This window comes from Abramis brama, assembly GCF_963993115.1.
Source record: "Abramis brama genome assembly, chromosome: 1".
Classification (NCBI taxonomy): domain Eukaryota; kingdom Metazoa; phylum Chordata; class Actinopteri; order Cypriniformes; family Leuciscidae; genus Abramis; species Abramis brama.
Window position 1 is genome coordinate 64,325,223 of NC_139963.1, and position 22,929 is coordinate 64,348,151.

Here is a 22,929-nt window from a genome sequence, read left to right on the forward strand (position 1 = left end):
AATTGGGCTAGTTTTCATTCCATTTGGGCGGGTTTTGAGTTGTCATTGGGCTGGAAATATTTCTGGGACCTGGCAACCCTGGCTTTATGGAAGTTTGAATCATTCGAGTCATACACACAATTGCAGCGATGGAGCGCGTGAACACGAGCAGTGTGAGAGGATTCCTGAGATCTTGCGACGATCTGACTGAGAAGATTCGCTGTTTAATACAGAAGAAACTCATCAAAAAGTACTTGAGCAGGTATAAAAACCTATTTTATGTGTGGATTAAAGAATAGACAAAATCGGCATTTAATGAAGATATATTTTTATATCATTGTAGAATGTATTTCTCTCTCACTAGCATATGGACACACAATCCCATGCATGCCAAACTATCATTTGGCATAACTAATCATTATCAACATATTTTTTGATAAAAGAGTTCCAAATGACACTTATTTTTGAGCCCCACACTTTTAAGCGCTCCAAAGTTCTAACTAGAGCAGGGGGCAGAGTTAAAAAGGAACTTTGTTGTTCTTGTCTAGCCTTAATTTACTGAAGGCTGTGGATGTTAGGTAAATGTTTATTAAATTAATTCACAATATGTACACATTCATTATTAATCTTATGCCTAATATGATGAAAATTACTGTTATTTGTTTCTTCTCCTCTCACATTAAATCACATGTATTATATAGGCCTATTTTAAGTTCAAAATGGTGAAATTAGAAAAAAGTTGATTAGTTTGCCTGATTATTTTTGTTGTTGTTTAACATTTCTCAAAACAGCTGTCAAATATGAAATGTTTAGTTTAGCTACTTGCACCTTATCTCACACTTTATGACCATTATCAGCTGGAACTCGCTCTCAGCGGCTCCTGTGAACAGGGCCGTAGCTAGAGAATTCGGGGTCCCCTGAAAAATATTCATGTGGACCCCCTTCAAGTCAAGTCAAGTCAAGCGCTTTTCACAATACAGATTGCATCAAAGCAGCTTCACAGCATTAAACCAAAATAACACAACAAGGTTGTTTCTAGTGTAAATTTATTGATTGATAAAATTAAATTAATATCCCCAAAATATCCCCAACTGAGCAAGCCAAAGGCAACAGTGGCAAGGAACCGAAAACTCCATCAAGTGACCTAATGGTGTCCTAAAACTCCATCAAGTGACCCAATGGAGAAAAAAAAACCTTAGGAGAACCCAGGCTCAGTCGGGGGCCAGTTCTCCTCTGGCATTTATGAACTAGAGGCCAGGGGCCTCATTTATAAATGTTGCGTACGCACAAAAGGCGGCGTACGCCGCTCTCTACGCAATAATTGGTATTAATAAAAAGCAAACTTGACGGGAAAATGTGCGGTCCTTCACGCAAGCTCTGACCCAGGCGTACGCACAAAAACGGGTGAAATGAGAAATGGCGACACCGTCGGCAGATGGAAGAAACACGTGAAAGTGTGTGAAACTGTAGATCGTTGTGTAAAAGAAATGGCAATACTGCCTCTCATAAATAACATGAAGACTTCACAAAGCAAGTCTTACAATTAACAGCCTACACAAACACCCGTTTGATCGATCTGCAGTGTAAAACAAACAAAATCAAACGAAGATTACAACAGAAATGCAATTTAACACATATTTGCAAAAAGATATAAATATGTTCTGCAATAATATTAGCATGTTATGCAATTCATCCTCATAACACATCTGTAGCTTGTCAGATGCAATCAAATGGATGGTAATAAAATGCCATGATGCCATCACAATGCGTAATGACGCACAATGGCTGATCATGCGCTTCACGCTTGCGCGTGAGTGAAGTTACGTTTCTTGGTTTTCCTCTGTGTTTGCCATGATTTCGCAATCGATGAATATTAACTTGTGGGCGTTTCACGGTCTATTTATGGGCATCTATGGGCGTGACATGAAGCCGCAAAAGCTGCGCTACATTTAGAATTGATTGTGATTTATTAAGGGAAAACTGCGTAGGATGTGCGTGCGCACGGTTTTATAAATCCTAATATTTCTGTGCGTACGCACGTCCTATGTTTCATCCGTACGCCACTTCTGACGCAAATCCTACGCAAAGTTTTATAAATGAGGCCCCAGATTGTAGTTTGAACAGTAAGATTTAAAATGTTATATGAATGCCTGGCTGAAGAGATGCGTCTTTAATCTAGTTTTAAACTGGGAGAGCGAGTCTGAGCAACGAACAGTATCAGGAAGGCTATTCCAGAGTTTCGGAGCTAAATGTGAAAATGCTCTCCCTCCTTTGGTGGATCTGGATATCCTAGGTATGACCAAAAGCCTCGAATTTAGTGATCTTAAAGAGCACGATGATTATAGGGCGATAGAAGATCCGTTAAATAGACTGGAGCTAAGCCGTTTAGGGCTTTATAAGTCAGTAGAAATACCTTGTAATTGATACGGAACTTTATAGGTAACCAATGCAGTGATGATAAAATCGGTGTTATATGATCATATTTTCTTGATCTAGTAAGAACTCTAGCGGCTGCATTTTGGACTAACTGTAGCTTGTTTATTGAGGATGCAGGACAACCGGCTAATAAAGCATTACAGTAATCTAGTCTCGAGGTCATGAATGCATGAACTAACTTTTCTGCATCGGAAACTGATAGCATATTACGTAGCTTAGCAATGTTTCTAAGGTGGAAAAAGGCTGTTCTTGTAACATATGAACTATGATTTTCAAAAGACAGGTTGCAATCGAGTATAAAACCCAGGTCTTTTACTGTAGAGGATAAAGTAACAGGACATCCTAAGATGTTAAAATTGTATTGTGAGAGGTTTTGTGGGCGTTTTTTTGAACCGATAAGTATTACCTCTGTCTTGTCTGGATTTAATAAAAGAAAATTACGCGTCATCCAATCTTTGATATCTTTAACACATTCTGTCAATTTGGATAATTTAGCGTTTTCATCCGGCCGTGATGAAATATATATTTGAGTGTCATCAGCATAACAATGGAAACTAATTCCATGTCTCCTTATAGTATTTCCAAGTGGCAGCATATATATTGAGAATAACAGAGGGCCTAACACAGATCCCTGCGGCACTCCATAGTTTACTGGAGTTATGATCGATTTTTCTCCATTTAAAGAGACAAAATGGTAGCGGTCAGATAGGTATGATTTGAACCAGCTTAATGCTTGTCCTTGAACACCAGTATAATTTTGTAGTCGATCTAAGAGTATTGTGTGATCTATAGTATCGAACGCAGCACTTAGATCAAGTAAAACTAGTATTGAGAAACAGCCTTGGTCAGAAGCTAAAAGTAAATCATTTGTGATTTTAACGAGCGCAGTTTCAGTGCTGTGATGCGGTCTGAATCCAGACTGAAACTTTTCATAGATATCATTTTCTTGTAAGAAAGAGCCCAGTTGAGCGGACACCACTTTTTCTAATATTTTAGACATAAATGGAAGATTTGAAATGGGTCTATAATTTGCTAGATTATTAAGATCTAATTGTGGTTTCTTAATGAGAGGTTTTATAACTGCCAGTTTAAATGTTCTAGGAACATGACCTAAAGATAAAGATGAGTTAATAATATTGAGGAGAGGCTCTTCCACTACAGGTAACACTTCTTTCAGTAATTTAGTTGGTATAGGATCTAATAAACATGTTGTTGTTTTAGATGAAGTGATAAGTTTATTTAACTCTTTTTGTTCTATAGTTGTAAAGCATTGTAATTGTTCTTGAGGGGTGATAATTGAGGCTGAATTATAAGGCGCGATTGAAGATTGAACCTTTACAATTGTGGTTCTGATGCTTTCTATTTTCTCAGTGAAGAAGTTCATGAAATCATTACTACTGAACTGTAACGGGATATTTTGTTCGGGTGACTTCTGTTTATTTGTTAGTCTAGCCACGGTGTTAAATAAAAACCTAGGATTATTTTGATTATTTTCTATTAGTTTGCGGAAGTGCTCAGCCCTGGCCGCTTTTAGGGCCTTTTTATAACGTGACATACTGTCTTTCCACGCGATTCTAAAGACCTCTAAATTAGTTTTTTTCCATTTACGCTCTAAATTACGGGTTTCTCTCTTTAGAACATGCGTAGTATTGTTGTACCATGGTGCTTTAATTTTCTCTCTGACCTTTTTTAATTTAATAGGTGCAACAACATCCAATGTTCTAGAGAGAATGGTGCTCATAGTGCTAGTTAGTTCTTCTAGTTCATCTGTTTGTTTGGGTTCAGGCAGCAGCTGAGACAGATTAGATAAGCAATTTGAGAAATTATCTATGGTGGATGGAAGGATTGTTCTGCCTGGTTGATAACGCAGCGCCGCATGACATATTACAGCAGTACGTAATATGCAAGTTACCATGTAATGGTCAGTGACATCATCACTTTGTGGAATGATATCTATATCAGTTGGATCGGTTCCATATGATATAATTAAATCGAGTGTATGATTAAGACGATGAGTTGGTCCGGTGACGTTTTGCTTGACCCCAAAGGAGTTTAATAAATCTGTAAACGCAGCCCCTAACGCATCATTTGGATTGTCTACATGTATGTTAAAATCTCCAACAATTAATGCTTTATCGACATTGACTAATAGGTCTGAGAGAAAATCTGCAAATTCTTTTAGGAAATCAGCGTAAGGCCCAGGCGGTCTATATATGGTAGCCAAGGCTAGAGATAATAGGGATGTTTTTCTAACATCTAAGAGCGTAACATTTAATACAAGTACTTCAAACGAAATAAACTTATAACCCATTTTCTGAGTAACATTGAGAATATCTCTATAGATTGTTGCAACACCGCCGCCACGACCAATCAGACGGGGCTTGTGCTTATAGGAGTATCCAGATGGAGTAGACTCATTTAGACCAAAATAATCATTTGGTTTAAGCCAGGTTTCAGTAAGGCAAAGTACATCGAAGCTATTATCTGTGACTATTTCATTTACAATAACTGCCTTAGGTGCGAGTGATCTAATGTTTAGAAGACCTAGCTTTAAAAATTGTTTTTGTTTACTAATAGCAACATTTTCTGGTTTAATAACAATTAGATTGTTCCTAGATCCTGCAGTAGATTTATTATTTGGTCTCACTAAACGAGGAATAGACACAGTTTCTATGCAATGTTCAACACTAGTATTTATATCAGTTAAATTGGTTAAATTGGTGCAGCAGAGACTATGATTTGGACTTTTGGTTACTAGTCAAAAGGTATTTAACATTTTGGAGATGTTATCCGACAAAAGATCTGCTCCGAATCTGCTTGGGTGTAAGCCATCAGCACGGTAAAGCCTAGGATGCTCCCAAAACAGATTCCAATTATTTAGAAAGAGCAGTTTCTGCTCACTGCACCATGACATTAACCATTCATTTAGCGCAAACAATCTACTAAACTTTTCATGTCCTAGTTGGTACGTGGGAAGCGGTCCTGACACAATAATCGTTGTTTCGGGCGATGTGCTGCGTACCGTATCGATCAGATTCCTGAAGTCTTTCTTCAGAATCTCCGTCTGACGCAGCCTGATGTCGTTCACTCCCGCGTGCAGGACCACAGTTCCGACGCGCTCGTCATCGTTCAGAATCTCGGGAACGCGAGCAGCGATTTCAGAAACACGAGCACCAGGAAAGCAGTGACTGTGCACCTTACTTTTACCTAACGTAGCATGTACGTGCCGAACGATGGAATCGCCGATGATCAAAGCATCGCGTTCTGTTTCGCGGAGAGGGGAGAAGCGGTTCTGTGTGGATAGCTCGAAAACCGGGAGGGTCGGAGAGAGTTTTGGTCTGGGCCTGACTCGCGTCTTCCGCTGCGGAACCACCCAGGCTTCGTGGTGGCGTGTTGGAGCCGGAGTGAACGAGACCATGGCTGATCACGACCTCGGCGCTCGGGACCGATGTTGAGAAACGGACGGAGTAGACGAGGTCAGAGTCATCAGGTTAGTAACGTTAGTCACTGATTTGTGTGCATCGGCGCGTGATGTTTCAAGAGCCAAACGCCAGTCTATCAGCTCGGCCTGTCTTACTAAAAGGTCGTGGATCTGTTTCTCAACAGCTTCCAGCTCAGACTGCAATGTGTGCAGTTCAAATGTATCTTCACCTGCACCAAAGGGTAGACTACTTACATCTGATATATTCGCCATTTTAACAGATGGACAGTAAGTTAGCAACGACGCTACCAGTGATGCTATCAATATTAATACTAATTTATGACTGAAGTCTTGGATATAATCCGTCTTTTTAGTGGTGCGCGGGTGTAGAGTAGACGCACGATAGGCGAAAAAGAATGTTTGTTTGTAAATGAGTGTAGAGAAGACGCGTTCAGCCGTGATCCACGGACGTAACCTATAAGAGTATCCAGCGTTGGATCACAAAAAGGCTTGAGACGCGTCTGCTCAACAGTCCGCGTTGTGTCCTTCACCAATATCATATACTGTAAATAGATGAGCATGGAGGCCCAAATATAACAGAAGATGGTGATGTTGTTGTAAAACCTTTATTTTAAAAGTTAAATGTTTATATAAAATTACAACTAATAAAAAATAACAAAAAGAAAGAGATTGTTGAATAATAATAATAAAACAAATTTTAAAAAAGTAACAGCAAAATAATGTTTTTTCCCATCAGTCTGTTTTAATTCATAAATCAAAAAGTAAACATTTAGAAATGGACAAGAATGCAGTCAAATTTAAAAAATAAAATCATTTATTATCTTATTTTTTAATAAAGATCATATGGAACTGGTAATATTATAAATAAATGTATTCATCCAAGTGCAGTGTGTTGTATTCATGTTTTCTTGATGTAATAAATACTTCATCAGCCGGCAGGTCAGGTGCATAATGCAATGCGTCGTGACTCGTGTACATGTTCTAACTCTTATGTTAAAAAGATAAATTTTGACCACGTAATCATTCGGCCTTTGAAAAAGTGAATGTTTGAACTCTGGTGTATGCTAAATGAAAACAGGTGAACAGGTGTATGAATGCGTCTGCAGGTGTATCTAACCCTAACAACTAATGACCAACTTTATTTTTGCTATTGTACATACATTTTATTCTTCTAACTGTTTGTCTTTGGTTAGCACAGCTGGAGAAGAACAACAGGGAAGTTGGAAGACACAGTTGAGGAACTACAGAATAAATATGGAGAGAAAACAGCATTAAAAAGGATCAAGTCCATAGTGAAAAAAATCAGAAAAAAGAATATCAAACGTAGGAAAAGATTTATAATTTACTTTGTTAGTAGTTCAATATGTTTCTCAATCTTCAATAAACTTTACTATAATGTTTACATGGTTTTGGTTGTGTATTTAATTGTTAATTTTTTTAACAGATGGTGCACATTCTGGAAACATGACAAATCAACAGCATAATAATACTACATCGTTCGGACAGCCATTAATTCAGATCCCTAATCAGCTTAACTTCACAATTGACCAGAAGAATGGTGGGTCAATATTTGCTCCAATCATGGTAGAAAAGACAATATATGGTGATGTTAGCATCAGTGCGGTGAGTGTCTGATCATTTAAGAAACAGTTGCGTAGTTAAGAAATGATTTATGTATGTTATATATATATATTTATGAGTATTTTTTGTTTTGTTTTTCAGGTGTCTCACTCTACCTTGGTAAACGAACATGGTAAGATCTCTTGTTGTAGAACACTGTGCATTCTCAAGTGTGATGCTCCTGTTAATAATATGACTATCCAACTTTGTCCTGATTTTTAAAAATTCTTCCGAATGTAAGGAATGAGATGAAATCAAGAATGCTGCGTGACGCTGAGAGGACTTTGGAGGGAAGTGCACCACAGACGGTCTCTCTAAACAAGATCTACACTGAACTGTTTATCATCAATGATGAGACTGACCCTATCAATAGAGAACATGAGACCTGGCAGATCGAGACGACACATGATTTAAACACATCATCTCAGAGACTCATAAAATCCTGAAGGAAATCCTTCAGCCACCCACAGATGAAAATATAATTGTGTGGTGATTTTCCAAATGATACAACTTAGTCTAAATAAGAGCAATGTAGAGTCCTCGGATTTCTTACAAACATTGTGACACCATGTTGTATGGACAAAAGATCTAAGACGCCTAACAGTTTTTCAACCATCTAAAGTTTTTGAACAGACATTATTTAGTAGCAATTATACCTTAGGTTAAATTTAAGCAAAATCATTTACATCATACATAAGTCTTCTAAAAGATATATAGAAGATATGATTTTAATAAAACTTTTATTGACATATATAAATATCTAATTTAAACTTTTAAGGTTATGCTTTTAAATGAATTTAGTATAAAACTATGGATGTACTCTGGAACGCGGACTAGATTTACTGTGACATTATCTTCCGAGGCTCATCTGGTCTGTCGTCCTCTCGTCTCCGTGAGGGTCTGGAACATTTATTTCACACTGTAGTTTATCTCTGAAGGATCTGGGGCTGTTTTGTTTATGACAACTTAAACTATTTGCTTTTTGGATTGTTGCATAAAGAACTACTTCACCTCTCTGGAAATGTAAGGTGTTTTTATTTATATATTTATTTAGCTAAAACTTTGTTTACATTTTATTAAATTATTTATTTATTTATTTCATTTTTGAAAATGTACAAATGTAGTTTTCTGTGATGGTCGTGTTTAGGTGTACGGGATAGAATATGCAGTTACGGTACAAAAATCATCATGGCTATGGAAAGCCATAAAAATTGAAACTCCAGCATGGACAAAAAAAAAAAATGCTGATTTAAGACGACTAAATACAGTTTTTCAACAATCTAAAGTTTTTGAACAGACATTGTCTCACATTACAACAATTATAATTTATGGTCACCGTTAGACAAAATCATTTATATCATACATAAGTCTTCTAAGAAGATAAATAGAAGATATGAATGTATTCAAACTTTAAAGATTTTTTAAAGAAAGAAAGTTAAGAACTTTACACTTCAGACTAAAGCAATCTTTCATTTTAAAAGATCACATTTACGATTATGCTTTGAAATAAATTTAGTACGAACAAAACTTTGGCGTTAGCAGACTAACAGAGTTTTGTGACTCTCTGACACACACACACACACACACACACACACCCTTTGGCTGGTGCTTTTTGAAAGCTCCGCAGGTCAAACGCTGATGTAAAGAGAGGCCAGAGGGCCCTGATTTCTAAACATGTAAGATGCTTTTTTATTTTCCGTGAACCCGTTTCATACATTGCTTGTTTCATGAGCTGTATGTTTTTTTCTTCAACTCTCTAAACATTTAACTGATTGTTTCATAACATGTAGGCCTATGTTTTTTCTTCAACTCTATAAACATTTAACTCATTGCATTTTTTTTGTGTGAATCCATTTTATTTAAACTGGATAGTTCTACATTTATTTCAACTTTTTGTGTGAGGTTTTAGTAAGATCTTTATTTTATATTATTTATTTATAATCATTTATATTCTTTTAAAGAACAGAATGTTTATGTAAGATTATTTTTTATTCTTTTGTTTATCTAAAACTGAAAGAATTGATTTCAGTAAGATGTTATTTTATATTATTGTATATTATATTGTATATTATATTATTTGTGTGAAATATACATTATTTTATAAAATCTCTGTTTCTCACTATCACTGTGCTCTGGAATGTGGAGGAGCAGACGGAGGGGGATGGAGAACCAATATGTGATTTTATATTTAACGCATTTTTGTGAACCCATTCATAAACTTGTTTAATACCCCTAAACATTTAACTGATTGTAATTTTGTGACATTGTTTAATCACAGTGTCTGAACAGCATGTTTCAGATGTCAGAGGGGAATCCCGTGACACACACACACACCGATGGTCACATCTCCTCTAATGTCTGATCTCCACGCACATACACACACACGCTTTGAGAGACTCATTGCAATTTTTTGTGACTCCATTTTATTTAAACTTTTGGTGTGAGGTTTTAGTAAGATCTTTATTTATTGTATAATCATTTATATTGTTTTAAAAGAATTGAATGGCTTTTCAACGTTTGTGTGAGATAAACTTCTACAGTTTTTTCCTTATCAGTTTTCACAGTACAGCCCGGATACGCTCAGGAATATGTAGGGAGGATCGTGTGTGATACCAACTTCAAAAACACACAGACTAACTGTTATATTATTATGTCATGTTCAAAAGGCTTCAAAAGGCATCAAAACCCAAAACTAGCTGTCATGACATAATTATTATAACTGTGTCTTCAAAAACACACACACTAACTGTCATGTTCAAAAGGCTTCAAACAATTAAAACTAGATGACATAATTATTTAATCACAGTGTCTTCAAAACCTTCTGTCAATATCAAAAGGCATCAAACTAGCTGTCATAGCCATGATGTAATTATTAAAACACTTTCTGTCAATATCAAAAGGCATCAAACTAGCTGTCATAGCCATGATGTAATTATTAAAACACTTTCTGTCAATATCAAAAGGCATCAAAACCCGAAACGAACTGTCAACCTGTCAATCAAAATCAAAACTAACTGTCAACCTGTCAATCAAAAGTCAAAACTAACTGTCAAACCCCTTTGATCCCTTTGATTTCCTTTGATCTCCCTTTGTTCTCTTTGATCCCTTTGATCCTATGCCAAAATGGGCGGGTACCTGTCACCGGAAGGGGCGTGGCACCTGTCAATCAATCATTTTTTGACAGTTGCTGGATCATATCAACTACTCTTCAACAATAGGGTCATTGAGAGGTTTGCCACTCAGAAGGAGAGAAGGGCAAAATTCCTGTACAAATGAGATCTCACACACACACAAACACACACACACACACACACACACACACACATGCAGCAGCCCGACCACATGTTTCTTTGTATATAGTAATTTTGTAAATAGAAATTTTGTCTTAAAGGGATAGTTCACCCAAAAATTAAAATAAGCTTGCAATAAGCTTGGAAGAACCAGGACATTTTTTAATATAACTCCGATTGTATGCGTCCTATACTATGTCATATACACCTAGGATGGCTTGAGGGTGAGTAAATCAAAGGCTAATTTTCATTTTTGGGTGAACTATCCCTTTAATACTATGTTTGCTATTTACTGTACATGTTGTGGAATATTTGCTTGAAAAATTATTTTATTTTATTTAATCAGCTAATTAATTAATCACTAAGTATATTGTTTGAGTTCAAATGCAAATGGAAAGTTTGTGCAATATGTTTGTTTTTGTGAAAGAATGCCTACAACCTTTTAATACTGGCATTAAATAATTACTTTTTCACAGAGCACTGGTATCCTGCAGTTCTCTTACGAGAGTCCTCTCGTACTGCGTTTTTATCAAAACGCTACGGGAAAAGTCTCTTTTCACAAAATACTGAAGCAAAAAATTATCCTTAATTTTCATACATGTAAAGCGCGTTGCAGCAGTAGTCAACTATGGCGAGACGGCTTGCTCGCTCATTGGCTGCTCTGCGGCAACTGCATAAGCCTATCGAGCGAGGCCTGAGGTGACGTCAGGCCAATGAGGGCGCTTCGCGCCCTCCTTGCCATTTCCCGCCGAGACGGGTGTGGCTAACCTCTATAAAAGGAGCTCGAAAAGGCTGATTCACTTGATTTTCATCTCTTCAGCGAAGCGCACGCATCGCTGGATCACGAGGAAGCAAGCGTCGTCTGAGGCAAGCACTTCAGCGGGACGAGCCACTTGAAGCCGCTGGCCCACGCCGCCTTCTACAGCCGTACCTGCTGCGCTTTCCGACGCATATCCTTTCATTATCCTTTTACTGTTCTTGTGTGTGTGTGTGTGTGTGTTCGCCTTGCGACACTCACCCCCTAAAAGAGCTGCGTCTTTTTAAAGATGCCTTCATGCGGCTCGTGCCGAGCCCCACTCACCGAGGGAGACCGCCATGTCATCTGCGTCTCCTGTTTGGGTGAGGACCATGCAGCGCTCGCGCTCGCTGACGGCGGCTGCCCTCACTGCGAGCTTTTGCCTATGGTGACTCTGCGGACTCGCCTGGCATTCTTCTCAGAGCCTGCATTCCCCGCCGCGCTGCCGCGCCGTAAGAAGCGCCGCTCGCAGCGGGTCCCGGAACCCGCTCCAGCCCGACTAAGCTCGCCGGTTCGCCCGCCTGCTTCACCGGCTTCTCCCGAATCACTTCCTGATGCTCAGCGCCCGCAGTCTGCCGCCGCTTCATCACAGGAAGTCGGTTCCGAGGCCGCGTCGGGGGAAAAGGATTCCTGCTCTCTGCTAGCTTCAGGCAGCGAGGACTGGGCGAGCTCCGAGGATCTCGCGCCTGCTGCCCGCAAGCCCACTACGAGAGCCAACATCGAGAGAGAGCTCATGCGAGTACTCGCGCTGGCCGCGGCGAGCCTCGGCCTCGAGTGGTCTGCTCCGGAGCTCCCCTCTCGCACCCGGCTGGATGGTAGCTTCCTCCCTGGTGAGCGCACTTCTCCGGATTCAAAGCCCGCTCCTTTTCTTCCTGAGCTGCATGAAGAAGTTGCGAAGGCCTGGAACGCGCCCTTCTCTGCGCGAACGCGCTCGTCTGTGTCACCAGCATTTTCCTCCCTGGATAATGCGAAAGACCGAGGCTACCTTTCACTTCCGCCGGTGGAACAGGCGATAGCAACCCACCTTTGCCCGCCCTCTGCTGGACGGCGGACTAAACCGGTGTTGCCTTCAAAAGCCTGCCGCATGACGTCGACGCTGCTCGCGCGAATTTTCTCCGCCGCTGGGCAGGCCGCGTCGGCGCTACACACCATGGCTACACTGCAGATATTTCAGGGTGATCTCCTCCGTAAGTTGGACGAGATGGGACCTGAGGCTATCTGCATCGCGGATTTGAGGAGCGCTTCAGATCTAACACTCCGCGCTACCAAGTCTGCTGCACAAGCCATGGGAAAGTGTATGGCTTCCGCCACTGTTGCTGAGAGGCATCTATGGCTGACGCTCACGGAGATGGCTGATTCCGATTCCGATTCTGATTCCGATACTCAAACCTAAGCATGGCTATGTGCCAAAGTCCCTCAACATGCCGTTTCGGGCTCAGGTTATCTCCCTGTCTGCCCTGCCGGGGTCAAGTGAGGAAGGGGACTCAAGTTTTCTTTGCCCTGTTAGGGCTTTAAGAGCTTACGTGTCCCGCTCCGCTGTCTTCAGACAGACTGAGCAGCTTTTTGTCTCGTTCAGTGGACGTTCCAAGGGAATGGCTGTTTCGAAACAGAGCTTATCCAGATGGATAGTTGACGCCATAGCGCTGGCTTATACTGTCAAGGGCATTCAGTGCCCGTTGGGAGTCAGAGCGCACTCCATGAGGGGCGTTGCCTCCTCGTGGGCTTGGTCCAGCGGGATTTCCTTACAGGATATATGTACGGCGGCAGGCTGGGCCTCGCCGTCTACATTTATCAGGTTTTACAACCTAGAAGTTCCCGCCTTGCAGGCTAAGCTACTATCGGTGTAGTCGATTCAGCTGTCTAACTAGAACACTGAAATCGCATGCGCAACGCGCTACCGACTGTCTTATGGGCAGAATTGTGTAAGACCCACATTTCCCACATTCAGTTCAGGTTCCCCACCCTGTCTATGTGATGTCATATTCGCGTCTGCTGGCGCGACCATATAAGGACGGAGGGAATCCCCTCTTGTCTCTAGACTCTCTCTGTGAGGACATGTTTACGTCTGCGGACGTTACAGTTTAGGAAATTAAGGTCCCCCATCCCTTATTCCCGGATTCTTTGTGAGTCTATCTGGTGATTATGCACTGTACATCTGGCTTAGCTTCCAGTGATCGGTGTTTTTATCCCAGCACGCACGGCGTTTTACAAGGGGTTCCCGTAGCGTTTTGATAAAAACGCAGTACGAGAGGACTCTCGTAAGAGAACGTACTCGGTTACTAACGTAACCTCGGTTCTCTCTAGAAGAGGGAACGAGTACTGCGTTCTCTGCCGTGCGTACGGTTCACTCTGGTTCGCTTCGGCTATGAAAATCAAGTGAATCAGCCTTTTCGAGCTCCTTTTATAGAGGTTAGCCACACCCGTCTCGGCGGGAAATGGCAAGGAGGGCGCGAAGCGCCCTCATTGGCCTGACGTCACCTCAGGCCTCGCTCGATAGGCTTATGCAGTTGCCGCAGAGCAGCCAATGAGCGAGCAAGCCGTCTCGCCATAGTTGACTACTGCTGCAACGCGCTTTACATGTATGAAAATTAAGGATAATTTTTTGCTTCAGTATTTCGTGAAAAGAGACTTTTCCCGTAGCGTTTTGATAAAAACGCAGTACTCGTTCCCTCTTCTAGAGAGAACCGAGGTTACGTTAGTAACCGAGTACGTTTTTCAAATGCGCGTTGCATCTACGGTAGCCGCTATGTACCAAAAAGCTATGACAGGATGTCTTATAATAGCACTTTGAGTTTTTCTTCGGGTGAACAGGTTTGTTATTTAAAACAAACTGAAACTTGAAACAACGAAAAAAGAATGTTACAGTATGAATTACTGACTGTGAAAAACATTAACTAAGGTAATTAGTAGTAATAAAGCCTTCTTTACTCGTTATATTTTTTGAAGTACGTGCATTGTTAGATATCATCATCATCATCAGAGCCTTCTCTAATGTTACTTTACTCAATAGCTGCTATTCATCAAAGAGCCTGTTTAACTTTTACTATAAATGTTCTTCTGTCTATATAATAAAGTACTTCTCTATATAATAAAAAACTTATATAGTTTTTTTTTTCTGTCTATATAATAAAAAACTTCTCTAATGTTACTTTACTCAATAGCTGCTATTCATCAAAGAGCCTGTTTAACTTTTACTATAAATGTTCTTCTGTCTATATAATAAAGTACACAACCAAGCAATGAAAAAAAAGCTTGTAATTAAGACTGTAACATTGACTTACCTGTCGAGAAGAAAGCAGGAAACTTCAGCGTCTCTTTTAAAAGCTTTCTCCTGCATTAGCTATCCCGACATTAACCCTTGTTTTTGTAATCTCTGGTCACGTTTCCTTTTACGGTCTATTTTGGACTTTTTCGACGACAAGGACTCATCCTGTGACTCACCATATGTATGAATGAACGGTGTATAAATAACCGTACAGTGCAGCCTTTTAAACTTGCCGCGGCAGTGAAAAGCGCGTCTCTCTGCTCTGCTCCTCCGCTTCTGCTGACTTCAGTCACGTGACGCCTGGCTCTGAACGAAACGCGTTGTGGAAACGCGTTGGCCTAGTACTTTTTGTCCCTCTCTGCTATTATAGTTTTTCAAGATGGCGGAACTACATGGAAGCCTCCGTGGACCTACCCGTCCCATGTATATAAAGATAATAAATTCTTCGTTTACGAGGATTAGTCTGATCATTGGCATAGGTATTTGTACATCATTGATGGCATATTTATGAATAAAAATATTGATTTTAGATAATAAAATACCTAAAAAACTACACACAGTCCCTTTAAAAGCTCTTTATCTGTTCTGTGTTTCTCTCTTTCCTTCAAGCTCACCCTACTGTGACTTATGCACAGCTAAATACAAAATAACAATTCAAAACCCACAAAGAATATTTGTGGAACAGTTTCCAAAGGAAGGAGCAAAACTCAGGGAAGGTTTGCTGGGATCAGTAGTTCACTCTCCATCCAGACACAGTCGTGATGATACTGTACTTCTGTTCTCTGACCACACAACATCACTTCACTGAGCTGAACACTCGTTGTGTGTTTGATAGTACGTTTATGATCAAGCATGAGCTGAGTTTGGGAAGTAGATAACAGTGAATTTGATCATGATTAGGGCCCTCTCAAGTAAAGTCATGGCAAAATAATGCATTAACAAATAATTTAATACAATATGATTAAACATGCACTAGGAGAATATATATTTGTATTCCTTTACACCACCAGTACAACAAAACAAACAAACAAAACAAAAGATAAGGGTTATTTGTAGTTATTTTACTCACAGTGCATTCACTGTGTGCTCATACTATGATCTCAATATCAATATTGTTAAAAGCGCTATAGAAATATATATGAATTGAATTGAATTTTTATTAAAGTGTCTTGCACTTACATGCCCAGCCCAAATAGGCTTAAAAGACACTATTGACATAAAACAAACATAATATAGATAGATGACCATCATACAAAGTACATAGGAAGATGACCATCATACAGAGTACATTACCATCATTTTCACAATATAAACAAACAAAACACTGTCAATTTAGGTCTGGATATAAATTCCTTTGCCTAAGTTTCCATGCCTTTTCCACATATCTAGCCAAACTATAAATTTCATTTTCAAAGAGCCAGCTCAACATATCCCCATCCGTCATCCAAAACAAATCAGGCTTTTTATGTTGAATTCTCTCAAACATACCGATTCTTAAATCATGATATACAGGACAAAAAAACAAAAAATGCCATTCATCCTCAACGACCCTTAAATCACACATAACACATAATCTGTCTTCTTCTGGGACACCTTTATAGCGCCCCACCTCGATCTGCAAAGGCAACACCCCTGCTCTGAGCTGGGCACACAAAGACCTCTGTAATCTGGTTAACCAACATTTGACATAAGGCTCTGTGGAGTAATCATTTTTAAAGTGAACATAGCTTCTCAATTTAATAAACTTCTTATAACTTACTGTGTTTTTGTCTTGTATGTGTGCAAGAATAAACTGAGCATGTTCAAATGAACTCTTTCCAGACTAATTCCACTAAATGTCTTTAGAGAAAATACAGATTTCTTTACCTGTGAGAAGTGAAGAGAGAATGATCAGTCCCAGCAGACACAGATCACACTTATCAGCCATTTTGTGTTTCTGTCAGTCTTTCTCTTCATTATATATAGTTACAGCTCTTCCTTTAAACATCATCAGCTCCTCCTCTGGCTGGTAACTTCCTCTGATCTCATCAGCTGAGTGTTTAGTTGTGACTCTATGACACAGCTGAAGAAGTGATCAGAAAGATCTCTGGTGTAAAATTGTGTTGACATTGAAAAGCTCTGGATCAGAAAGTGAGCTGAACTGTACAGTGCCGTCCAGAAACCAACCAAGTCCATAAAGAAGTATTATGTTTGACACTGAACAAAGTGCTTTGAAATGAACAGTTCCACACAAATCAATACAAACATACATTTTTCCTCTCATTAGCAATGTTTCCATCACCCTGTTTTTATGCATATTTTGAAATATTGCATCAGAAACGAGTGATGGAAATGCAACATTTCTAAACTTTACGTTTGGATGGAAACCCAGCTATTGTAGCTTCTGATTATTTGTCAGAGAAAACAATTTCAACATAATGAAATATAGTTATTTTTAAGTGACCCAATACAGTGTCCTCAGAGTAATTTTTATGTCTATTTTTTTTTTTTTCATTTACACTTTTTTTTCCATCACATCACTAACACATTTTGTTGCTAAATGTGTGTGTGCACCATGGAGCTTTTATTAGGCTACTAAGTTTGTGCTTGTGAAACTACAAATTCACAACCTCCAAAAGTGTTGCACTGACAGATGCGTCAAGATCACACTTCATCTATATATACACAGCAAAAACTCCAGTGTTAAATTAACTCTCCTGCAAATTTATTTTAGATCACACTCAAAAGTGTTAAAATAAGGGTACATTAAAAAGTCAAGGGCCCGACTAAAGCAAACACTGATCACCATAACGGTGTGATTTTCTCCTTCAGTGATTCTGCTTGTTAACATCAGGTGTCTTCAATAATTGTCAATTATCACTCAATTAATCACAGAATAATTAATTATAGCTTAATTATATCTTAATTATAACTTTAACATTGCTTCACTGTTATTTTAACTCCCTTAGGGGCTGTTTACACAACACCATTTTCAACATTACACTTTTTACGTATATTTACACGACAATGGTGTTTTGGGGGCCTGATAACGCAAACGTTTGAAAACGGGTTTCAAAGTGCAAGTTTTTGAAAACGGTCTCCTCATAAACAATCAAAATGTGAATCTTTGAAGACGATGAGGTCATGCACATGCATATTATGTGTTCAGTCTATTGTCCTTCATTGCCATCTGATGGCCTGGCAGCAGAATACAGTGTTTTTAGACGTTTTCGCGAACCGTGTGAATGGGGATCGTTTTGACAACGGTGTCGTCTGTACGCGGAAAGCTCTGTTTTAAGCATAACTGGGTTAATACTAATACTAAATTATAGTCTAATCAACATTTTCAATATATTTCTAAGAATTTCTTAAAGTTGTTCTGATAAAAAAAAAAAATTTCCTTAAGAGTGTTTGTGTTAGAGAGACTTTAAATAGTACTATAGGATTCAGATTTGATCTCCTTCAGCGACAAAAACACTTTGCTGATTCTATTCATTATATTCTATCTATTCAGCAGAACAGCGGACTCCGGCCAGCTGACTCAGCCCACTGCAGCTGACTGCATAATCTCACCTGCGGCCATTCCAGCGACTACTATGGCAATTTTCTGTGTTCTCCGCTGACTCACGAGACTGAGAATGATGCTCCTCTCCTGCTACTATCAGGTGAGTATAACAAGAGCGGTTTCACTAAAAGAGCATATTTTTCGTCTGCGTTTGTTTTAAAAATGCCACACCTCTGAGTGTGCCATTTGCTGGGCATGCTCCCGCAAGCTGCGTTCATTTGAGACGGACACTCTCACTATGAGAGCGCGAGTCTCGCGTTGCTGCGACACCTCCCCTCGTTCTTCACTGTTCTCTTTTTATCAAGAATGAGACGAAGAAGTAATGGAGCCGTAGGGCTGAGAGAGCAGGACTAAACGAGTTCACTGCAGCAAGGGAATCCCCTGTCAGGTCAAGACTCAGATCATATAGTTGTGTGGCTTGCCGGGCCCACCCCCACAAGTCACATTCAATGAAGACTGATGCGCTTGCTACGAGAGTGGCTGGGGATGAACACTCATGGCAAAGCGCAAGTCTCGCCTCTCTGCTCTCGCGTTCTGCACCTCAGCAGCGACCCAGGCCCCGAAGCAAAGCCGTAAGCCGCGCCTCCACCCGGCCAAACACTACTTCTATGAACACCAGTCCCCGACCCAGCGTGGCGAGCTGCTGTCTGAACGAATTCAGCCCTTAGCCACCCGGGGCTTGGAAAGATATCCTTGGTGTGTCAAAATGGGTTCTGGACATGATGACATGAGGTTACTCGCTCCAATTTGCTCACAGACCACCCTGCTTCGCGGGCATAGTCAATACTTCAGTGAAGAGCAACGTGGCTCACGTCCTTGAGCTTACACTGAAGGACCTTCGCCTGGACCCGATCCAACGCAGTGCTGAAGTGCCAACTAGTCTCTCCCTATGGCGGATCCCTTTACCACTCTACAGATAAAGCGTTGTTGGGAAACTCAATTCGCGTATCTACCCCGAATTGATAAAATAAAATAAAATTCTGTATCAAAAATTATAAGGAAACGCCAGTATTTTGTTTAGGCTTGGTTTGTAGGGAATTCCAAACCTGCGCACATATATTCAAACGCACATAACTATAGAACCAATTCTTAATGCGCATGTGAACGCCATCTGCGTTTCTCACAGGTTCCCGTTTAAAGTCTATGTAGAGAGAATGGTGTCGTCTTAGCGGCCCCTAATTTAATAACAAATGATCGTTGTGACGGAAGCGAATCAATCAAAACTAACTTTAGCTGGAAAATAACTTTATTAAAGAACCGCTATAAAGCCAAAACAATCTCTGTTACCTTAAATTATAAGTTTATCTCTGTAAAGCTGCTTTGAAACAATCTACATTGTTAAAAGCGCTATATAAATGAAGATGACTTGACTTGACTTTAGACTTTATATTTAGACTATAGACTTTATTCACGAGTTCACACATTAATTGTGGGTGCTAAAGTGATGTTGATTCAATGCAGTTAACATTGAAACATTAACATTGATTTAACATTGTTTTGATGGTTGCTTGCTATCTGGGACCCTCATCAAACACAGCTAATCAATGTCTCCAGGATTACTAGAAAGCTACAGGCAGGAGAGTTTATCAGGGTTGGAGATAAACTCTGCAGGACAGTGGCCCTCCAGGACCAGGTTTACCATCCCTGGCTAAAATCTTTGCTTGAAAGGTTTTGAATAGATGTGATGGTGACATGCGACAGTTTGGCCACACCCATTACACACTCCAGCCAGTCGGACGGATAACAGCTCCAAAACCTAAAAGCTCCACGTTTCATAACTCCACGAAAATGTTTTCTGGATGTATCCATACATAAGACACACAAGCATAACAGATTGTTATGATCCAGAAGATCACATTTGCTTTTATTTAGGCTTTATGGACAATTAGAGACATTCACATGATTGTGTAGGCTGTCTGTATATGTGCACTGCATTAAAGCTAATTTGTTTGTTTTTTTGTTTTTTTCAGATGAAGGAAAAAAGTATAGTACGCGCCTTGCCATCGACACCATATACATAATTAACACATTTGACAGACCAGACGATGCCAGTGCAGAAGGCACCTATGCTGGAACTTTTACAGTTATAATTGCAACTGATAATTATACAGTTTATTTTATTTAAAAAACTTTTGGATGTCATACTGTAGAAACATTACTATAATCAATTATATGAAATTAATAACACACATGACAGTTTATAGATAGATAATGTGACTGTTAATAGATGATATCATCTGATCACATTTTATCTAACTGTTCTTGCCATAACACACAGTTCCAGCAGCCAGAGAAAAACTAACATTAAAACATCAAGAGTCAAACTGACCAACTAAAACAAACACATCAAACCAAACTATTATTATTATCATCATCATCTAAACCTCTGTTAATCTCAATAAGAACTTTTCCACACATATGACAGAAATAAAGTAAATTTGGTTTGTAATAAGTGAAGCTGGTAATGCTGTTTGTGGAGTTGTTTAATGAAGTTGGTGCCTGATATCACATGTTTAGGCCGGCTACACACTGGCTGCGTGGCGTGAGCGTGGGGTTTCTGTTGCGTGAGCATGGCGTTTTCTATGTCTTTGCACACCAGAAAAGTGTCTGACGTGGCGCTGCTGCTGCTAGGTGACGATACAGCAAAGACAACGTCGGCAGTTTTGACGGCAAAATAGGCTACAGAATATTTCGTTCTGTATTGACAAGTGCATAATACAATGCAACACGTTCTATTTCTAGCATGCACAGCGTTTTCTTTCGCACCCGAGACGTGTGTGTCACGCAGCCAGTGTGTAGCCGGCCTAACACATCAACCCAATTTTCATTTTCAACCAAAATTTGACGTCTAAACGATGAAGTTCATGTTCAATAACATTTCTATCTGCGGTGACCTCACATTGTGGCCATAATATGCACACAGTGAGTGCGCTGTGAGGTTACACTTGTGACTCACATTGTGATCATATGGAGAGATCACTGTGAGATCAACATGTTGACTGGGATGTTAATGAAAATAAATCTGGCCTTTTATTTGTAAAAAAAAACAAACACACATTTTAATCTAAACTTGGTGTCACTATTCTTCAGGGTGATCAGAGTTTTTTCTTTGTTTTCTGAGAAGATGAAAATAAAACGATAAACAATCCTCTGTAAGTTTTTGCTATTGTAAATATTGCTGCAGATTTGCTCTAAACTCATCAGTATTTTATTCTAATATTGTCGGCATCTCTATTTCCTCTGGGTGCTTCGAGTCCTTCCTCCCTGCAAAATAAAAGCATTGACTGACCTCTTGTATGTGTTTTTATCATGATTGCAGATTGTTCCAGATCAGATGAGTGTGAATCATCAGATTGTGTGCGGCTCAAAACTCACCAGCTCTTCTTGCACAGATGATCTGAAGAAGAATCACAGTAGGAGCAGCAAACACTGCAATCTCAACAATACTCACAATCACTGCAGGAAACATGAGAGGAAGAAGAGAAACTGTACATGACTGAAGTCAAGGGTATTCAACTATCAACAGTTATTGATGAAGCTTTTGCAGACTGACTGATAGTTTAATGTTATAAAGCTGTCAGTATAAATGAACGTGTCGTACCTCTGTATAATGATCCAGCAGTCACACAGACTAAAGTTTCTCCTGGATCTGTGGATCACGTCTGTTAGTTCAGTTCAACACATAATGCCACATATACACAACATCATCATAACATAATACTTGAGCTGCTCATCACAGAAATGATGGATATGTGCAATAGTCTGTCATCATTATCTTCTTACTTCAATCATCAAGGTGTCAGGAGGAGAATGACTATCGCCATTGACCAAAAATACATCTATTTGATGCTTTATTCATTCAAAGATATTCATGTTATAACTTATAAGTGAGTTCCCTTTCAGTCGGGTAACGTTCGACTTAGTCGATCGTACCGACTGATGGGATCACGCCAGGGAGCCAGATGTCTTCGATATAGTATACAAATCAAGCCAAATGAGCTTTAGCAGGTGCACAATCCATGCACCGGCCTGCAGCGCAGGTATAACAGAGAAGTGAATGCACCAACCATTCATTATTTTCGCTGAGGAGCCGATCGGTTGTTATGTCAATATCTCTGAAAGTGTACTTTAATAACAAGCCTGTGTGTGTCGGCACCTCTGTTGGAAGCTCTCCCAGTGCTGACGTTACAGCGTGTGGCAGCGGTGATCGTGAGCTTCTGAATCTCTTAACTGCTGTTCTCACAGCAACCTTTGTATTTATTGGCTGACAGTCGGCTTAAGGGCGAGGAAAGTGAGTGCTTCACTGACGGGGTTTCCTGTCAGTGTTTCGCCGCGGACATCCCTGTGTGCTCCAGCACTGGTGAAGGGCGTTATTCCAAGGAAGTAAACACGGGTGAGTTTTTCATCTTTCTTCTCCGGAAGAAGGATGTCTTTCCACCTGTGCGCTGCTGGATGTGGTCATTCCCTAGCCCTCTGTGATGGTCACAATTTCTGTGTCGCGTGTTTGGGCATACAACACGCTGAGGCAGCTTTTGTGGATGGTGCATGTTTTCTGTG

General features: G+C 39.9%; 1 protein-coding gene across 1 annotated transcript; it reads left to right on the forward strand.

The window, feature by feature from the left end:
• On the forward strand, window positions 1-19,192 carry LOC311097638 (uncharacterized protein; the record flags this gene model as incomplete). The annotated part of the gene is made up of 5 exons (XM_084137471.1): window positions 1-241; window positions 7,056-7,180; window positions 7,302-7,480; window positions 7,580-7,610; window positions 18,918-19,192. Exons 1-5 carry the CDS (start codon window positions 129-131, stop codon window positions 19,190-19,192), a joined length of 723 nt encoding a protein of 240 aa, XP_083993597.1. The 5' UTR covers window positions 1-128.
• Window positions 19,193-22,929: the final 3,737 nt, after the last annotated feature.